This window comes from Nicotiana sylvestris, chromosome 3 (genome assembly GCF_000393655.2).
Source record: "Nicotiana sylvestris chromosome 3, ASM39365v2, whole genome shotgun sequence".
NCBI lineage: Eukaryota > Viridiplantae > Streptophyta > Magnoliopsida > Solanales > Solanaceae > Nicotiana > Nicotiana sylvestris.
In genome coordinates this window covers 109,766,089-109,786,487 of record NC_091059.1, presented here as the reverse complement: position 1 = coordinate 109,786,487, position 20,399 = coordinate 109,766,089, and the positions used below count along the sequence as shown (strand labels likewise).

The window sequence follows — 20,399 nt, the reverse complement described above, 5'->3', positions numbered from 1 at the left end:
GGGGTGGACCGGGTAATTGGGAGCGGGTCTGGGCCTGGGTTGGCGGGTTTGGACTCGGATTGGCCGGGTCTAGGGGAAAAATAACTTGGGCCTAAACGAATTTGGGTGAAATTGGCCCAAAAACTGAATTCGTGACTTTCATCCTTCTTTTCCTTTTCAATTCTTATTTTCAAAAATTCTTTTCTTTTCAAAAAATGAAAATGAAACAAAACCCAACTTAATTCCTAAACCAAATTATCCTAGAAAATTAAATTAATTAACCCTAATAATTATTACAATAAATTAAATACCAAATTAAAGGAAAACCAACGAAATTCAAATCTAAAAATTGAACAATGCAAAATAAACCATTTTTTTGTGATTTTTCATTTTTGTAAGGCAACTAAATTACTACTTGATTTAAAAATGCAAAATTAACTCCTAAATGCAAATACAACATATTTTTGTATTTTTCATAATTTAACAAAATTAAACATACACAGACAAATGCAAACAATAACAAAAAATGCCACAAAAATCTACGAAATTTGCAAATAATGAAAGAAATTATTTTATTTTGAATTTGTGGGAGTAATTCTTATATGGCAAAAATCACGTGCTCTCACCGAACATCCCGGAAAATTAAAATAGCAGAAATAAATACAGAGAGAGCAGTTAATAGGAGATCAGAGCGTAAATTCTTAAAACGACCTGCCGGATCGTTATAGTTATACGATTTGCTTTCTATCTATCTTCGGTTTTACGTGTCATGCTACCATTCGATCATTTAACGTAAATTAGTTTACCATATACAACTAGTAAAAAAAGTATAACAGCTAGTTTTGGTACTTGTAATTTAAATATACTAGTAGGGTTGTACATTGAAAGAAGTGAAGTCTAAATACATACATCTAATGATAAAAAAGAAAATAAGTTAATATTTTTATATAAAAATGGAAAAATCATAAATAAAATTAACATAAAAAGACAAATGTGTATAAGGTATGTGTTAAAAGTTATTATAAAACTAATACCTCAAGAGTTGATGATAGAGGTTTGGGATTATTATTTTTTTTTTCGTGAAAAAAAAAATAAGCAGAAGAGAAAGGTCGAAGAAAAAAAGAAGGAAACAAAAAGGCAAAGATATCATAGGCACGTTTGTCGGCAGACATGTCCAAGATAGTAAAATGATAGGGCAAAACCAATTAGTAGTACCATAAATAGGCCAACAAAAATATATTTGACGTCATTATTGACGTCACTTGCTGACATCAAATTCTAGAAGAAGAAAAAAAAGAAATACTATATTTTCTTTTTCCTATTTGTCCGTGCTTCCTCGGAGTTTCCTGTCACGTTCTTATCTATTTCCTTCACCTCCTTCATTTCACTCTTAAATAGCCCTACCAACTTCTCACATCTTATCCAAAACACACACACACACACACTAAACTCTAATTTTAAGTTAAAATGAAGAAGCCATTAGTTCATGAAAACCCACGTAAAAATAGAGTAATCAAAGAACTGGTTGACGGAAAAAGATTTGCAACCCAACTTCAAACTTTACTTCAACAGCCTATTGCAGATCATGGGCCAGTTTCAGCTGATGAGCTTCTTCTCAAAATTTGGAGATCTTTTAGTGAAGCTATCACTGAGTTAAATACTTGGGGTTTAGCATTCCAGATCGAGGAGGTTGATCAAGCTGATTCCGGAGATCGGAAGTCCAAAGATTCTACTTCTGAATTGAAGAAGAAGAAGGACAAGCAAGGAGGGAAAGACCGTAGAGGTTGCTACAAGAGAAGGTAATTAATTAAGTATTTTTCAATATAATGTTGTGTTTGCACAGAGACGGAGCCATGATTTAAAGTTTAAGAGTTCAGAATTTCAATAATTTTAAATCATCAGGTTCTAAATTAACAATTTATACGTATTTAATAAAAAAAAAATTTAAAAAAATACATAGTTTAAATCAAAGTTACTGGATTCGACCGTATTCGATATGCTAGCTCCACCCGTGTTTGATATAGATTTGGCACATACCAAATGTATCTTTGGAAACTTGTAATCTCTAACCAAGCCTTTTTATGATTATAAGAACATGTCATTAAAACTAAAATGAGAGCTTTAAGATTATAAAATAAAAGTCTTCAATTATAGAAGCGTGTCACTAGAAATGTGTCAATAATATTATAGCAACTTATCCTAAATTCCTAGCTAATTTAATTACCATCATATATAATATGCATGTTAAATTGAACTAATGAACTTAATTTGGGGTTTGCAGGAAAACCTCAGGTTCATGGATGAAAGAATCTGCAACAGTGGAAGATGGTTGTGCATGGAGAAAATATGGGCAGAAGAATATACTCAATTCTAAATATCCAAGGTATATATACTCAATCGACAAATTTTTTTATTTTTTTTTCCTTTTTTTGGAGCACGACAAATTAGGTCCAACTTTTTTGGTTAGCAAATCCGATTTTTTGTACATAGATACTATCTTTCTAATACTAATAGTATTAAAATGCTGAGAAGATCACCTGTGTTTTAATACTAAAGGATATAACCTTACTGATATTGTAAAGAACATTTTATATTCATAACTTATAACCAGTATGTATTCAAAAGGTGTCAAGTGACCCCTTTGCTGCAAAATTATGCTGTATAGTTAGATAATTTTTTTTATGTGTATATTATATAATGGTACCCTTTGGCTTCTTTGTTCTTTACTTTTTTACATTTGATCACCGTAGTGAAAATTTTGGCTCCGCTACTACTTATAACACATAACATATCATATTGTCCGGTTCACTAATCCTATTTTTATATGGGCATTACATGTAGTAGTTATATCTCTTAAGTAACTTGATGATGATGATGTAAAATTTTTTACAGTATCAGTGTAAAAATTGCTAAACTTAGTGAAACTAATTATGTTGGCCTCTTCTTTGTGGACAATATAGGTGCTACTTTAGGTGCACCCACAAGTACGATCAAGATTGCAGGGCCACAAAACAAGTTCAAATAATCCAAGAAAATCCAATCATTTACCACACCACATACTTTGGCCAACACGCTTGCAACTCACTAAAGATTACAAAGCATGAGATGATGATAATTTCACAATCCAATCATAATCCAATGGTGGAAATGGAATCTCCTCCTTTTGAAATAAAACCAAAATTGCCTAACAGTGATGCTATTCATGATTCAACAGTGAAAGAAGAAGATCAAGAATCCAATAAGGTACAAAGGGATGATGTTTCTAATGATGTATCATCAACCATGGATTCCAACCTATGGCAGAATTTTGCGCATGATTCTATAATGGCTGATCATTCTTCTTATTTTGAACGAATTATTTCTAGTGATATGGAGGATTTTGATAAATTTAGTGACTTTCACTTTGATGAGGCCATAGAGTTTTCTTGATTGTTAATCCTTATGACTAACATTGTAAAAATAATAATTCTGCACTATTTGTTAGTATTTCCAAATGGAAATGTACGTAGTAGCTTCTCCTAAGTCCTAAGTGTACTTTTGCCTTGCTTATCTTTTACTAAGTTTTACTTTGAAATGCACGAGAAGATAAAAGTAAATTAGAAATTAACGATTGTCTTTTCACGAGAACACTTGAATTAGGTTCAAAATTAAATTTTTAGAAAGGGCTTAAAAATATCCTCCTTCTACCTATTGGATTACAAATGTCCTTAACATTGTTTAGGTTTTAAAATGGTAAAAACTACATGGGGCGCTCTATTTAGTTGCCCCTTTTTAACCTGTAGCCGTTTTGTTTTTTTGTTTGCACCCGTATTCGTTTTTTTGTTAAAAGCCTTTTAAAAAGACGATTTTGCCCTTCTTTATTAAAAGAGTACTTTCTCTCCAAGTATACGCCAGTCTCTCTCTCTCTCCCATTCTTTGCATTTTTGATTTGTTCTTCTCTGAAATCAAACGGTTTTCGTCATTCTTTTTGATTTTTCAACTGTTTGTTCCCCAATAACATTACATATAATCACAGTTATATTGCATTAACTTTTTGGGTTTTATTTTAGTATTAATTTTTACGATTTAATTTTTGATTTTTGTTTTGATAGTCATGTTAGTTGAATTGTTTCCCTTTTCTTATTTATGACAAGTTTCCTAAGGTTTTACTTTGATTAGTGCATTAGTTTTACTTTTACGATTGTGTTTTTAGGCTTTTTGAACGTGTGTTTGTGTTTTTGATGAAAATTCTATAAATTCTCCAGTAATTTTTGGAGACGTTGAAATTTTTAAAATTTTTGAGAGTTAAATAGATGATACTATTAAAGTGTAAAGTTTATAATATTTCAAGGATACCTTAATTTTAGGAGCTGAAGTTTTGTTTTGTGTTTTGTGTTTTTTGTTATATCTTTTTATGAACTTCAGCATTATTTTGGAGTTGAATTTGTGTTCGCTGAAGTTTTTGTTTTTTAACTGATGAACTTCATCATTCTAGGAGATGACATTTTATTTTGTATTTGCTGAACTTCATCATTTAGAAGCTGAAATTTTTATTTTATATTTGCTGAACTTCAGCTTTCATAGAGCTGAAGTTTTTAACTGATTTTTTTGATAATGTTCTGACGTTATTTTTGCTATCTTTTACTTTTTTTGAACAGATAGCATCTACGAAATCCAAATCACCTACAAATTCTAAAGCACCTAAACAACGTAGAATATCCAAAGGTCCTTCAGTCCCTGTTACTTCACCTACAAAATCAGGGGATAGATATTATGAGTTTCGAGATTGGTTTAACTGTCGTACTTACTGGAAGGGGAACCACGATTTGAAGAGTTTAATTGCAACTTTCTTGACTCCTGCACAACAGGAAAAGCTGAATAATGATACATTTCGGTATATTATGGTTATGGAGAATTTCAAATGCAGCATGAAGTTGGTTCATTGTTTGTGTCTTTCTCGAATATTCACTAATGATCGAGACTCCATTAGTTTCAAGACTTTTGGTCATGATGTATCGTTCACCCTTGAAGACTTTCACGTTATGTGCAGTTTGAGGATCACATCACATAATGTTGAAAATCTAAGTAAACGAGAGAGCAAGATTCTAAAGCACTATTTTGGAAAGTCTAAGGGTGTGACCTTGAAGGACATTCGAGATTTTATGTCCCAGAATGAAATTCAAAAGGATGATGTGAATTTCAAACACGTATGCGAGAGTGATGAAGATGCTATGAAACTTATGAAAATTCTTGTTGTGGAGTCTATTTTGTTTGGAAAAAAGAATGAATCAACTGTGCTGGAGAAGTATACAACTATTGTTGAAGATAATAAGTCTTGTGCTGAGTATCCTTGGGGTAATGTGTCTTATGAGAAGCTCATTACTTCAATGAAACATGCTTTGGACAATTAGGACAAATATCATTCAACTGAGTATACTGTTGGTGGATTTCCATTTTCATTATGTGCTTGGTTCTATGAGTGCTTTCCAAATATTCGCAGAAGTATTTAAGAGAGGACGAGAACCTTGATGCCTGCCAGGTTCCCAGGATGTTACGTTATGTATGTGTAGGAAAGCCTAAATATAAAGAACTTCATGAGGATTACTTCAGTAATTATGGTGTAAGTGAATGTTTTTATTTTTATTTTTGTAGTTGTGTTAATATGTTTACGTATTAGTTTTATTTATTTTCATAACATACTTTTCTGTATTAAATAGAAATATCAGGCGTTTAGGGTATTGGATATAATTCCTACAGAAGAGGAATTGAATTTAATGCTTTTAATTACACAATTACCATGCAACCGAATTCGTTCAAAGGTATTTAATGCGGTTTCTTCAATTGGTGAATCACTACGTAGTCGGAGTCGATCAAAAGAAACCAATCGAACTTCTATAATTGGCGAATCACCTCGTAGCCAGAGTCGTTCTAATTATTCTACAATAGCGTTTGACAATGAATTAGTCAACACAATATGTTCTGTAAGTTTTGAGCTGAAGTTTTTTGTTTTTGTAAAACTACAACATGTTTTAGCTGAAGTTTTTGTTCTGTTTGTGATGAACTTCAATATTCTAGTAGCTGAAGTTGTGTTTTGTATTTGAAGAACTTCAGTATTCTTGTATACCTGAAGTTTTGTTCTGTGTCTCTATACTAGAGGGTAACGATGGAAGTTAAAAGGTATGCAGAGAAGAAAGACACACAATCAAGAAAGAAGTTGTCGAGCAGTTTCAACTGGATGAGCAATCTGCTATTGTGGATACGGTTTTGATAAAAGTCAAGGTAAGCTAATTTATAGAGAAGTCTTTTTTTTTTTGTTAATGTTAATCAGATTAATTATTGTTAGTAATTTTTTTCTAGGAATATTTTGATGAGAAGTTTGAAAAGTTGTTTAAGATTGTCGACAAATCAAATGGAATGGACTGTGGCGATTTTGATTTGATGAAGTATCGACAATATGATAGGATGAACGACTCGTTCGAACATCTATCGGATATTAATGCTACTCATGATGCACCGCATAAAGTCACAGATGAAAATGTTACATGTGAGTAAGAGGCTCTTGAAGACGATCAACGTGTTGAACAACAAGTTGAAGAGGAATGTTCCAGTATTGATAGACTGAGCAAGATGGAAATGATGAACAATTATCAACTGAGAATGTAGGAAGTAAGAGAGGTGCAGATGATGAAGTTGTTGATACTGAAGAAGATGCACTGAGTTGTGCTTTAGGCAGTGATATTGAAAAAGGCAATTTGTTTGGCGATGGAGATCATGCACCTGTTGGTACTAAAGAACTGACATCGAGTGATGTGCGTACCGCTATTGTGACGACCCGGCCAGTCGCCTCATGAATTACTGCTCTGTTTTCTCCATTTTTGCTTTTTTATGCTTCATTATCCATGTTTTGTGGTATCGAGTTGGTCAGATCGAGTCCGGAAGGAGTTTGGCAAAGCTTGAGACACTTAGTCTCTTTTAAGGGAGTTTAAGTTAGAAAAGTCAACCGTATGTTGAGTTATGTGTTAGAGGGTTTGGATGTGAGTCCCGATGGTTCAGTTAGCTTCGGGAGGTTATTTATGACTTAGGAGTGTGATCGGAATGAGTTTTGGAGGTTTGGAGCAGATTTGGGCTTGAATTGGCGAAATTGATATTTTGGCGATTTTCGGTTGTTAGGCGAGATTTTGATATAGGGGTCGAAATGAAATTTCGAGAGTTGCAGTAGTTTCGTTGGGTCTGTTGGGATATGTGTGCAAAACTTCAGGTTATTCAGATGTGATTTGGTCGGGTTTTTGATCAAAAGCGGAATTTGGAAGATTTTAGAAACTTAGACTTGAATCCGAGGTATTTTGGTTGTTTCGTTGTTGTTTGAACTGTTTTGATGATTGGAACAAGTTTGAATAAGGTATTGGGTTATGTTTGTACTTTTGATTGAGGTCCCGGGGGCCTCGGGGTGATTTCAGATGGTTGATGGAGGAGTTGAGATGTTATTGCAGCTGCTGAAGTTTTGCTGCTTCTGGTGTTTTTGCACCTGCAGTTTGGGGACCGCATGTGCGGCGCTGCATATACGATAGAGTGGCTGCAGAAGTGAATTATGAGGATTTGTTAGTGACCGCAGAAGCGGTAAGGATGGCCGCATCTGCGGAACCGCAGATGCGGAGGGTGTATGGCAGATGCGACTTTTGGGCTCTTAAGTGAATCCGCAGAAGCGGAGGATTTACCGCAAATGTGGTACCGCAAAAGCGGCGATGGGGCCACAGATGCAGAACAACTGTGCAGAAGAATTAAAAAGAGTCCTTCGCGAATTTTGGGTTATTTCACCATTTTTTGACTTCGACTTGGAGCTTTTTGGGCGATTTGAAAGAGGGATTTCAAGGGAATTACGTTAAAGTAAGGATTTTTTTACCTAAAACACATTTCTATGATAGTATTTCATGGATTAAAGCTGTAATTAAAGGAATTAAATGGCTAAAAATGGAGGATTATGGCATTAGTTTAAGAGGCATTTAAAGGAGGATTTGAGGGGTCATTTGGACTCCGATTTTAGTATTCTTGATATGCATAGACTCGTGGGGAGATGAGGAATATATTGATGTAAAAATTTCTAAATTTTGAGACGTGGGCCCGGGGGTTGGGTTTTGGTAATTTTGGGATTTATACCCTTTATTGATTGTTTTCGCTTGGGCTTCGTTCCCTTAGCATATTTTGACGTCCTCATTCTGATTTTAGGTAGATTTGACGTGCGTGGAGGCCGATTCGAGGGGCAAAGGCATCGCGAGCTAGAGATTTAGCCGGTTCGAGGTGAGTAGTGATTGTAAATGATGTTCTGAGGGTTTGAAACCTCGGAATTGCACATCGTAGTGTTATATTGAGGTGAGACACACGCTTCATGATGAGCGTGGGGTCGTGCACTATTGGGGATTGTGACTTGGTCCATCCCGATTGATGATTTTACTGCGTATTTGATTGAAAACTATTTGCTATCATCATTATCTGGGCTGAATGCCATATTTGGGCCTAGTGTCAATTATTTGAACCCTTCGGGAATTTTTATTGATATTTCCTCACTGTTTTGACTTTAAACTTGAACTCAGTCCTGTTATTTTTCACTGTTTTCATACTCAACCATGTTTACTCAAATTTAAGACTTAAATGATATTTTAAATGATGTTTGGGCTGAGAAACACTGTTTACTATTGCCCGAAGGGCTTGCGAGTATTTTTGACTAAGTAATGTCGAGGGCCTAGTTGTGAGGAAACACTGATACTGATTTGAGGTCGAGGGCCTGAGATATATGCACTACGAGGTAGCTAGATTGATATGAGGCCGAGGGCCTAGTTTTGATGCCACGAGATGACTTGTTATTGCGCTTGGGCAGTAATGGCCCCTTTAGGAGTCTGCACACCCCCATTGAGCGCGGGTACCCATTGTGATGTGAGATTGAGCTCGAGGGGCTGGTATTATTTTGAGATGTTGCCCGAGCGGCGGAATTGCTGATACTGTGCCTGAGGGACGAACTTCTATTTGTTTACTTTACATTAATTACCTGTCAATTACTTGTTGAAAGGAGGGTTTTACTTGATTTTTCACTGGTTTACTATTTTAAATGATCTTACTGCTTCATTATAGAATGCCTTGTGCCCTACGTGTTTTCTTACTTTTAGTCGTTATTTACATTTGTTACTCACTGAGTTGGAGTACTCATTTTACTCCATGCACCCTGTGTGCAGATTCAGGCGTAGCTGGTCCCTCTCCCAAGTGGTGATTCATTCTAGCTTCAGGCGGATCCTCGAGGAGTCTTTAGGTAGCTGTTGGCGATCGTAGCCCCGAGCTCCTCCCTATCTCTTTTTCTTATGTCCTTAGTTCAGTGTTAAACTCTGTAGTTACATTTGAGTATTCAGTGTTGTTAGATTCTCGTGACTTGTGACACCCCGTTTGGGGTTGTGTTAGGTTGTACTTCCATATTTTTATCGATATTATCTGCTACTTCGTATTATTAATCATGTCTTAGACTGTTTTACTGCTATTTTAACTGTTTAACGTCGAATTGGGAATAGTTGGCTGGCCTTGTCTTCACGAGAGGCGCCGTCACGATTGGGTCCAGGTTAGGGTCGTGACAAGTTGGTATCAGAGCCTAGGTTACATAGGTCTCACGAGTCATGAGAAGATTTAGTAGAGTCTCGCGGATCGGTACGGGATGTCTGTATTTATCCTCGAGAGGCTGCAGAACCTTTAGGAAAAACTTCGTATTCTTGAAATTCTTGTCATGCGAACTTGTTGATCTGAGTACTAAACTTCCTTTGCTCTACTCTCTCATGGATGGTGAGGACACGCGCTACTGGTCGGGGTGGATGACCCCCAGTACCACCAGTTGTTGCCACCAGAGACCAAGGACGCGGTCGTGGTCGTGGTAGGGATAGAGCGTCTAGAGCAGCACCTCCAGATCTACCAACTGCCCCAGTTCAGGATCAGGTCCTAGTTATGGATGCTCCAGCAGCACCAGCTCAGGCACCAGCTGTGCCCATTGTGATTCCGGGTCTTCAGGAGGCCTTGGCACAGATCTTATCAGTTTGCACTGGCCTGGCTCAGGCGGTTTCAGCCACTACAACCTCAGTTATATCTCAGGCCGGGGGAGGCAATCAGACTCCCGCCGCTCGCACACCTGAGCAGGTCATGCAAGGACTTCAGGCATCGGGGGCACATCCAGCCCAGCCGGTTGCAGTTGCTCAGGATTATGAAGTTTCTGCCATGCCGGAGGACAAACAGCGTAGGTTGGAGAGGTTTGGTAGACTTTAGCCTCCGTCATTCAGTGGTGCAGAGGGCGAGGATGCCCAGGGCTTTTTAGACAAGTGTCAGAGGATGCTTCATACAGCGGGTATTCTGGAGACCAGCGGGGTCGCTTTTACTACCTATCAGTTTTCAGGAGCTGCTTTCACTTGGTAGGAGGATTTTGAGAGGCGTAGGCCTGTTGGTGCAACACCCCTTTCCTAGGAGCAGTTCTCCGTTATCTTTCTGGAGAAGTATGTGCCGCAGTCTCATAAAGAGGAGCTGCGTAGGCAGTTTGAGTGGTTGCGTTAGAGGGAGATGACTGTGTCGCAGTATGAGTTGAGGTTCTCCGAGTTGGCTCGTTATGCCATCTGGTCGGTCCCGACTGATAGGGAGAGGATTATGAGGTTTGTTGATGGCCTCACTTATCAGCTTCATATTCTCATGACCAAGGAGAGGGCGATTGGTGCTACGTTTGAGGAGGTTGTGCATATTGCCCATGAGATTGAGTCTGTTCGTCGCTAGGAGCGTGAGAAGAGGGAGGCCAAGAGGCCTCGAGGATCTGGCAGTTACAATGGTACTCCTTCGAGAGGTCAGTTTCAGCACGACAGAGGCCGTCCATTCAGGTCTGCTCAGCCAGCTCGCCCAGGTTATCGTGGGGCATCTTTGGGTCATGGTTATCACAGTTCTCAATAGGGCCAGTTATCACTTAGTGCCCTTCCAGCTTAGAGTTTGTCCCGTGCTCCATCAGTCCAGGGCTCTTCTATGCATCTGCTAGTCACTCTGGTGCGAGGGGTTCCCTTCAGTCCCCTTCTCCATCACCTGGGAGTTGTTATGAGTGTGGCGAGATGGGTCACATATGGAGGCAGTGTCCTCGTCATTTAGCTAGTTCATCTCAGCAGAGAGGCCAGTCATCGGCTTCAGCGCTAGTTTATTTACCACCACCCGCTCAGTCAGCTAGGGTTGGGGGTCAGTCAGCTAGGGGTCGCCCTAGAGGGGGAGGTCGATTAGGGGGAGGTCAGGCCCATTTCTATGCACTCCCAGGCAGACCCTATGCTATTGCTTCAGACGCTATTATTACAGATATTATTTTAGTCTGCCATAGAGATGCCTCTGTATTATTTGATCTCAGTTCCACCTTTTCTTATGTGTCATCATACTTTGCTCGCTATTTGGGTATGCCTCGTGAGTTTCTTACTTCACATGTTCATGTATCTACCCCGGTGGGCGATACTGTTGTTGTAGACCGTGTGTATCGGTCATGTGTGGTGATTATTGGGGGTCTGGAGACCCTTGTGGATCTTTTATTATTGTGTATGGTGGATTTCGATGTCATTTTGGGCATGAATTGGCTATCTCCGTATCGTGCTATTTTGGACTGTCATGCTAAGACAATCACATTGGCTATACCAGGTGTGCCACAGATTGAGTGGCGAGGTGTGACAGATTATGTTCCCAGTAGAGTGATCTCATTCTTGAAAGCCTAGCATATGGTTGGGAAGGGTTGTCTTTCGTATCTAGCTTTTGTGAGGGATATCGGAGCCGAGACTCCCAGTATTGATTTTATCCCAGTTGTGAGGGATTTTCCCGATGTGTTTCCTGCAGAACTGTCGGGCATGCCACCGGACAAGAATATTGATTTTGGTATTGACCTGGTGCCGGACACTCAGCCTATTTCTATTCCGCCGTATCGTATGGCACCTACGGAGTTGAAGGAATTAAAAGAACAACTTCAAAAACTCCTTGATAAAGGGTTCATTCGGCCTAGTATGTCACATTGGGGTGCACCAGTTCTATTTTTGAAGAATAAGGTTGGAACAATGAGAATGTGCATTGATTATAGGCAATTAAACAAGGTAACAATTAAGAACAAGTATCCTTTACCTCATATTGATGATTTATTCAACTAGCTTCAAGGAGCGAGGGTGTTCTCCAAGATTGATCTCCGTTCGGGTTATCACCAGTTGAAGATCAGAGACTCGGATATTCTTAAGACGGCTTTCAGGACCCGTTATGGTCATTATGAGTTCTTGGTAATGTCTTTTGGGCTGACCAATGCCCCATCAGCGTTCATGCATTTGATGAACAACATGTTCTGGCCTTATCTCAATTCGTTTGTCATAGTTTTCATTGATGATATTCTGGTGTACTCACATAGTCAGGAGGAGCACGCGGAGCATTTGAGAGTTGTGTTGAAGAGATTGAGGGAGGAGAAGCTTTATGCAAAATTATCCAAATGTGAGTTTTGGCTCAGTTCAGTGGCTTTCTTGGGGCACGTGGTGTCCTGTGAGAGTATTCAGGTTGATACGAAAAAGATAGAGGCGGTTCCGAGTTGGCCTAGACCGTCCTCAGCCACATAGATTCACAGCTTTCTCGGTTTGGCAGGCTATTATCGCCTGTTTGTTCAGGGATTCTCATCTATCGCATAACCCTTGACCAAGTTGACTCAGAAAGGTGCTTCATTTGTATGGTCGGACGAGTGTGAGGAGAGCTTTCAGAAGCTCAAGACATCTTTGACCACAACTCCAGTGTTGGTCTTGCCATCAACTTCAGGTTCATATACCATGTATTGTGATGCTTCAAGAGTTGGGATTGGTTGTGTGTTGATGCAGGAGGGTAGAGTTATTGCTTATGCTTCTCGTCAGTTGAAGCCCCATGAGAAGAACTATCCCGTTCATGATTTGGAGTTGGCTGCCATAGTTCACACGTTGAAGATTTGGAGGCATTACTTGTATGGCGTATCTTGTAAGGTGTTCACTAATCATCGTAGTCTTCAGCATTTGTTCAAGCAAAAGGATCTTAATTTGAGACAGCGTAGATGGTTAGAGTTGCTTAAGGATTATGATATCACTATATTTTACCATCCGGGAAAGGCCAATGTGGTGGCCGACGCCTTGAGCCGAAAGGTGGTGAGTATGGGTAGTTTGGAATATATTCTAGTTGGGGAGAGACCTCTTGCAGTTGATGTTCAGGCTTTGGCCAATCGGTTTGTAAGATTAGATATTTCGGAGCCCAGTCGAGTATTGGTTTTTGTGGTGTCTCGGTCTTCCTTATATGATCGCATCAGAGAGCGCCAGTATAACGATCCACACTTGCTTGTCCTTAAGGATAGAGTTCAGCATGACGATGCTAGAGATATGACCATTGGAGATGATGAGGTGTTGAGGATGTAGGGCCAGATTTGTGTGCCAAATATGGTTGGTCTTCGGGAGTTGATTATGGAGGAGGCCCATACTTGCGGTATTCCATTCATCCGGGTGCCGCGAAGATGTATCAGGATTTAAGGCAGCACTACTAGTAGAGAAGAATGAAGAAAGATATTATGGGATTTCTAGCTCGGTGTCTCAACTATCAGCAGGTGAAATATAAGCATCAGAGACCGAGTGGCTTGCTTTAGCAGATGGATATTCCCGAGTGGAAGTGGGAGAGGATCACTATGGACTTTATTGTTGGACTTCCACGGACTTTAAAGAAGTTCGATTCTATTTAGTTGATTGTGGATCGGCTGACCAAGTCCGCACACTTCATTACTGTGTGTACTACTTATTCTTCAGAGCGGTTGGTAGAGATCTATATCCGGGAGATTGTTTGTTTGCTTGGTGTCCCAGTTTCCATCATTTCAGATAGGGGCACTCAGTTTACTTCGCAGTTTTGGAGGTCTGTGCAGCGAGAGTTGGGTACTCAGGTTGAGTTTAGCACAACCTTTCATCCTCAGACAGACGGGCAGTCCGAGCGTACTATTCAGGTATTGGAGGACATGTTGCGTGCTTGTGTCATTGATTTCGGAGGGTCATGGGATCAGTTTCTATCACTTGCAGAGTTTGCTTATAACAACAGCTACCAGTCGAGTATTCAGATGGCTCCATATGAGGCTTTGTATGGGAGGCAGTGTAGATCTCCAGTTGGTTGGTTCGAGCCCGGTGAGGCTAGGCTATTGGGGACAGACTTGGTGCAGGATGCCTTAGAGAAGGTGAAGGTGATTCAGGAGAGGCTTCGTACAGCGCAGTCAAGGCAAAAGAGCTATACTGATAGGAAGGTTCGGGATGTGTCCCACATGGTTGGCGAGAAGGTTCTATTGAAGGTTTCACCCCTGAAGGGTGTTATGAGATTTGGGAAGAAAGGGAAATTGAGTCCTCGGTTCATTGGGACTTTTGAGGTGCTTCGGAGTATTGGGGAGGTGGCTTATGAACTTGCTTTGCCACCCAACTTGTCGAGTGTGCATCCGGAATTCCATGTTTCTATGCTCCAAAAGTATTTTGGGGATCCGTCCTATGTTCTAGACTTCAGCATGGTTCAGTTGGATGATGATTTGACCTATGATGTGGAGCCAGTAGCTATTTTGGGTCGTCAGGTTCGGAAGTTGAGGTCAAAATATAGCTTCAGTGAAAGTGCAATGGAGAGGTTGGCCCGTGGAGGATGCTACCTGGGAGACCGAGCGGGAGATGCGGAGCAGATATCCTCACAGGCATCAGGTATGATTCTTGATTCGTTTGCGGATGAACTTTTATTTAAGTTGGGGAGGATGTGACGACCCGACCAGTCGTCTCATGAGTTACCGCTTTGGTTTCCCCATTTCTGCTTCGTTATGCATCATTATCCGTGTTTTGTGGTATCGGGTTGGTCGGATCGAGTCCGGAAGGAGTTTGGAGAAGTTTGAGACACTTAGTCTCTTTTAAGGGAGTTTAAGTTGGAAAAGTCAACTGGATGTTGACTTATGTGTTAGAGGGATCGGATATGAGTCCCGATGGTTCGGTTAGCTTCGGGAGGTGATTTATGACTTAAGAATGTGATCGGAATGGGTTTTGGATATTTGGAGTAGATTTAGTCTTGAATTGGCGAAGTTCATATTTTGGCGATTTTCGGTTGTTAAGAGAGATTTGATATAGGGGTCAGAATGGAATTTTGAGAGTTGCAGTAGTTTCGTTAGGTCATTTGGGATGTGTGTGCAAAACTTCAGGTTATTCAGATGTGGTTTGGTCGGGTTTTTGATCAAAATCGGAATTTGGAAGATTTTAGAAACGTAGGCTTGAATCCGAGGTGTTTGGTTGTTTTGGTGTTGTTTGAAGTGTTTTGATGATTGGAACAAGTTTAAATAAGGTATAGGGTTATGTTTGTACTTTTGGTTGAGGTCCCGGGGGCCTCGGGGTGATTTCAGATGGTTGATGAAGGAGTTGATATATTATTGCAACTGCTGAAGTTTTGCTGCTTCTGGTGTTTTCTCACCTATGGTTTGGGGACCGCAGGTGCGGCGCTGCATATGCGATGGTGTGGCCGCAGAAGTGGATTATGAGGATTTTTTAGTGACCGCAGAAGCGGTAAGGATGGTCGCATCTGCGGAGCCGCAGATGCGGAAGGCGTATCGCAGGTGTGACTTTCGGGCTCTTAAGTGAATTCCGCATAAGTGGAGGATTTACCGCAAATGCGGTATCGCAGAAGTGGCGATGGGGCCGCAGATGCAGAACAACTAGGTAGAATAATTAAAAAGAGTCATTCGCGAATTTTGGGTTATTTCACCATTTTTGGACTTCGACTTGGAGCTTTTTGGGCGATTTGAAAGAGGGATTTCAAGGGAACTTCGTTAAGGTAAGGATTTTTGACCTAAAACACATTTCTATGGTAGTATTTCATGGATTAAGGCTGTAATTAAAGGAATTGAAGGGCTAAACATGGAGGATTATGGCTTGAGTATAAGAGGCCTTTAAAGGAGGATTTGAGGGGTCATTTGGACTCCGATTTTAGTGTTCTTGATATGCATAGACTCGTGGAGAGATGAGGAATCTATTGATGTAAAAATTTCTGAATTTCGAGATGTGGGCTTGGGGGTCGGGTTTTGGTAATTTCGGGATTTGTGCCCTTTATTGATTGTTTTCGCTTGGGCTTCGTTCCCTTAGCATATTTTGACGACCTCGCTTTGATTTTGGGTAGATTTGACGCGCGTGGAGGCCGATTCGAGAGGCAAAGGCATCACGAGCTAGAGATTTAGCCGGTTCGAGGTGAGTAATGATTGTAAATGATGTTCTAAGGGTTTGAAACCCCGAAATTACACATCGTAGTGCTATATTGAGGTGAGACACACACTTGATGACGAGCGTGGGTCGTTCAGTATTCAGAATTGTGACTTGGTCCGTCCCGATTGATGATTTTACCGTGTATTTGATCGAAAACTATTTGCTATCATCATTATTTGGGCTGAATACCATATTTGGGCCTAGTTCCAACTATTTGAACCTTTCGGGGATTTTATTGATATTTCCTCACTATTTTGACTTTACACTTGAACTCAGTCCTGTTATTTTTCACTGTTTTCATTCTTAGTCATGTTTACTCAGTTTTAAGACTTAAATGATATTTTAAATGATGTTTGGGCTGATGAACACTGTTTACTATTACCCGAGGGTCTTGCGAGTATTTTTGGCTGAGTAAGGCCGAGGGCCTAGTTGTGAGGAAACACTGATACTGATTTGAGGCCGAGGGCCTAAGATATATGTGCCATGAAGTGACTTGATTGATATGAGACCGAGGGCCTAGTTTTGATGCCATGAGATGACTTGTTATTGCGCTTGGGTTATAAGGGCCCCTCCAGGAGTCTGCACACCCCAAGTGGGCGTGGGTACCCATTGTGATATGAGATTGAGCCCGAGGGGCTGTACTGTTCTGAGATGTTGCCCGAGGGGCGGAATTGCTGATACTGTGCCCGAGGGGCGAACTCCTATTTGTTTACTTTACATTAATTACCTGTCAATTACTTGTTTACTTGTTGAAAGGAGGATTTTACTTGATTTTTCATTGGTTTACTGTTTTAAATGATCTTACTGCTTCATTATAGAATGCCTTCTGCCCTACGTGTTTTCTTACTTTCAGTCGTTATTTACATTTGTTACTCACTGAGTTGGAGTACTCACTTTACTCCATGTACCTCGTGTGCAGATTCAGGCGTAGCTGGTCCCGCTCCCGAGTGCTGATTCATTCCAGCTTCAGGCGGATCCTCGAGGAGTCTTTAGGTAGTTGTTGGCGATCGCAGCCCGGAGCTCCTCCCAATCTCTTTTCCTTATGTCCTTAGTTCAGTGTTAAACTCTATAGTTACATTTGAGTATTCAGTATTGTTAGATGCTCGTGACTTGTGGCACCCTGGTTAGGGATGTGTTAGGTTGTACTTCCGCATTTTTTATCGATGTTATCTGCTACTTCGTATTATTAATCATGTCTTAGACTATTTTACTGATGTTTTAACTGTTTAACATCGAATTGGGAATAGTTGGCTAGCCTTGTCTTCACGAGAGGCGCCATCACGACCGAGTCCGGGTTAGGGTCGTGACAACTATTGGGAAAGGCGATCGATTTGTAGATGCAATAGCTATTTGCAAGGAAATTTTAGGTGTGGAGACAGAGTAAATTTGCACTACAAGTATATATATATATATATATATATATATATATATATATATATATAGGTCATTGTTCCCTTCACCCTCTTTATGAATATGTAGTGGAAGTTAAAAATAGTTGTGCTTCAATTGATACAACTCAAAAACTCTCTGATGATGCTGAATTAAATGAAGATAAAGTTGAGAAAATCCTTCCAGAGAATACTCCAATGCTCCTCGACTTTGCTGCACAATTGAATAAAATTGGAGCTACTGATATCGACAAAGGCATGCAGCCTGGCGAAACCGCAGTGGAAGACAAACGTCAAGGTATTTTATAGACCACGAATTTATTATTTGATCCAAGTATATTTTTTACACTTTGAAATTTTACATACTTCATTTTCTTTTTTATTTTTTTTGATGATTATTCAAAAAGACTCAATGCAACTCAAAAAGAAATTGGTGAGCTTATTCGGCTATATGAAAAAGGAGAAATACATCTATTTACACATGTTGGCTCACAAACAGGTGTGAAGTGTGTTTGTATTATTTTATAAAATTTAGTCAGTATTATTTAGTATATTAATTTTTTGCATGAAGATATAGGCGTATCTGAAGGTAATGGAAGTGTATCCGCTGGAATGCAAATACCATCTGTGTCGCAACACTTAGACCAGGTAGTTATTTTTTGCAATTCGATTACAAGGTATTTTTTTTGCCTAATGTGTATTTTGTATCAGTTGTATTTATGTATATATTTTCCTTGCTTTGGAAGATCTCATCTGATGCATCAGAACTTCTTCCAAAACCTAAGAGAAGGAAGATTTCCAGTTCTCCTAATGTTTTGTGTGACACAAGTCATATCCCTAACTTCAATTTATGTTCATTTTCGCTGGGTAGTACACAAGGGACAGGTTCAGAAGGTAATTCTGTTGTTGTTGTTATTGGTGAAAAGAGACAAGAACATCGTGAACAACATGGAGTTGGTCAAGTATCTGCCACCATGGCTGTGAAGTTTTCCCCTGCTACTGAATCGCAGTAGTTAGTTGTGATGGAACAGCAGGAAGAGCAAGCAAAAAGGAAACCAGATAAAAAAGGGAAAAGGATTCGTATGGAGAGTATTAGGTTGAAATCTCCTTACATCATTTCTAAACAAAAGCGAATGGGGCAAGATTGGAAAGTTGGAAAGACTACACGAAGGTGTCCCTTCCATTATGTTAATCAAGACAGTGGATTGATGCAAAGATTTATAGACCGGTTGAAGACAGATGGTAGTGAATATAATTCCAAGACATTCAGATTAGCTGGAATTAATATTCCAAAGTCATTCTTTACCGTGCTTGTGGATCCTACCTCCGATCTTTCGGATGAGTAAGTTATTAAGTTTATTTTTTGAATTGGTTTTAACTGTATTTCTCAAAATTTTAGCTTATTTTTATAGTAAAGTTTTTGTACTGTAATTTGGTAAACTTCAGTTTTATGCATGGTAAAACTGCTGAAGTTGTTTAGCTTATTTGCTAAACTTCAGACTAAACTTACTGAAGTTTTTGACATGCAGTCTCTAATTTTTTTTCTAAACTTTTAAATCAAACATGCTGATGTTTTTTAGATTATTTCCTAACTCTTCAAACTGAATATGCTTAAGTTTTTTCATGCAGTTTGTAGTTTTGTAATGCATTTTTTCTAAACTTCATACTTATGCATCCTGAAGTTTTTTATTTCACATATTTTCTTTTGTTGTTATTCATTTACAGCATACTGAAGTGAGCGTATATTTCTTGCGCAAAACATATTGCAATTACCTTCCAGGTTATCCAAAGTCAAGATGTGCAATAACAAATTTAATTTTCGATTAGTATATGACTAAGTTGGCTAGTGTTCATCCTTCAGATGAACAGAAGGAGAAAATTAGAAAAAGGAAGGAAAAGAGAATGGAGAAGAAAAAAATGGAAGGGACAAAGAGCAAATCAAAGAGAAAGAGGACAACCAAAAAACAGGAATGTGAGGATTATGAAGAGGAAGAAGAAGTGGAGATTTGAGGAACTTCCTGAGTTTACATGGCTTATTGAAGTCAACTGGTGAAAAGGTGGCCAACTACGTAAGAAGCATTGACCTTTCATATGGTATCACATGGGCATCTATTGAAAAAGTATTATTTCCATTTCGACTTAAGCCAAGGTCGGACCAGACATCAACAAACTACTTTTTTGGAATTCTGCACTTTAAAGATAAAACTATATATGCATATGATTCATGAGCAATACAGCATATGAGTGTGCGGTTGAACATGTCCAAAATTATGCCCGGTTGATCCCACACTGTCTTAAATGCTTAAACTTTGTCACACACAATAAAAGCTATGGGGAAAATCCTGTGAAAAAATTTAAAATTAAGTGGATGAACACACCCCTACAGGATAACAAGTACGTGCTTGGCATATGTTTTACCATGCATCTTATGTTTATTATTTTTTCTTCTTGTGTTAACTATTCTTTAATTCTTTTTCATATTCTTTTTGTAGTGTTGATTGTGATATATTTGCTCTTAAGTTTATTGATATGTGGTTGAAGCAAGAAGATGTCTCCAATTTTTATCAAAGTCAGGCGTTGACATTCAGGAGAGAATTGGTTTCAAATCTTTGGGCTCATGGAAAGTGAAACAAGATAGTGGTTATGAAACTCTACAAGAGCAACTAGGACATGACTATGGAGAATATGAAGAGACTCTATGTAAATTTTTCAATAGAGAATAACTTGTAAATGAAAAAAATATTTTTTCTTTTTTTTTCAAGGATGTAAGTGAAAACAAAATTGG

General features: G+C 39.1%; 1 protein-coding gene across 1 annotated transcript; it reads left to right on the top strand.

Moving 5' to 3' along the window:
• Nucleotides 1–1,379: 1,379 nt before the first annotated feature.
• LOC104240124 (probable WRKY transcription factor 30) lies at nucleotides 1,380–5,567 on the top strand. Its single transcript, XM_009794911.2, has 4 exons — nucleotides 1,380–1,778; nucleotides 2,261–2,362; nucleotides 2,940–3,222; nucleotides 4,617–5,567. Exons 1-4 carry the CDS (start codon nucleotides 1,447–1,449, stop codon nucleotides 5,367–5,369), a joined length of 1,470 nt encoding a protein of 489 aa, XP_009793213.2. The 5' UTR covers nucleotides 1,380–1,446; the 3' UTR covers nucleotides 5,370–5,567.
• Nucleotides 5,568–20,399: the final 14,832 nt, after the last annotated feature.

What these genes read in the sequence shown, in the direction of transcription:
- LOC104240124 (XM_009794911.2), top strand. Translation starts at nt 1,447, where the DNA reads ATGAAGAAGCCATTAGTTCATGAAAACCCACGTAAAAATAGAGTAATC. An exon ending in CTCAATTCTAAATATCCAAG is followed by an intron (nt 2,363 to 2,939) that starts GTATATATACTC and finishes TGGACAATATAG; the next exon opens with GTGCTACTTTAGGTGCACCC. An exon ending in AAGATCAAGAATCCAATAAG is followed by an intron (nt 3,223 to 4,616) that starts GTACAAAGGGAT and finishes TTTTTTGAACAG; the next exon opens with ATAGCATCTACGAAATCCAA.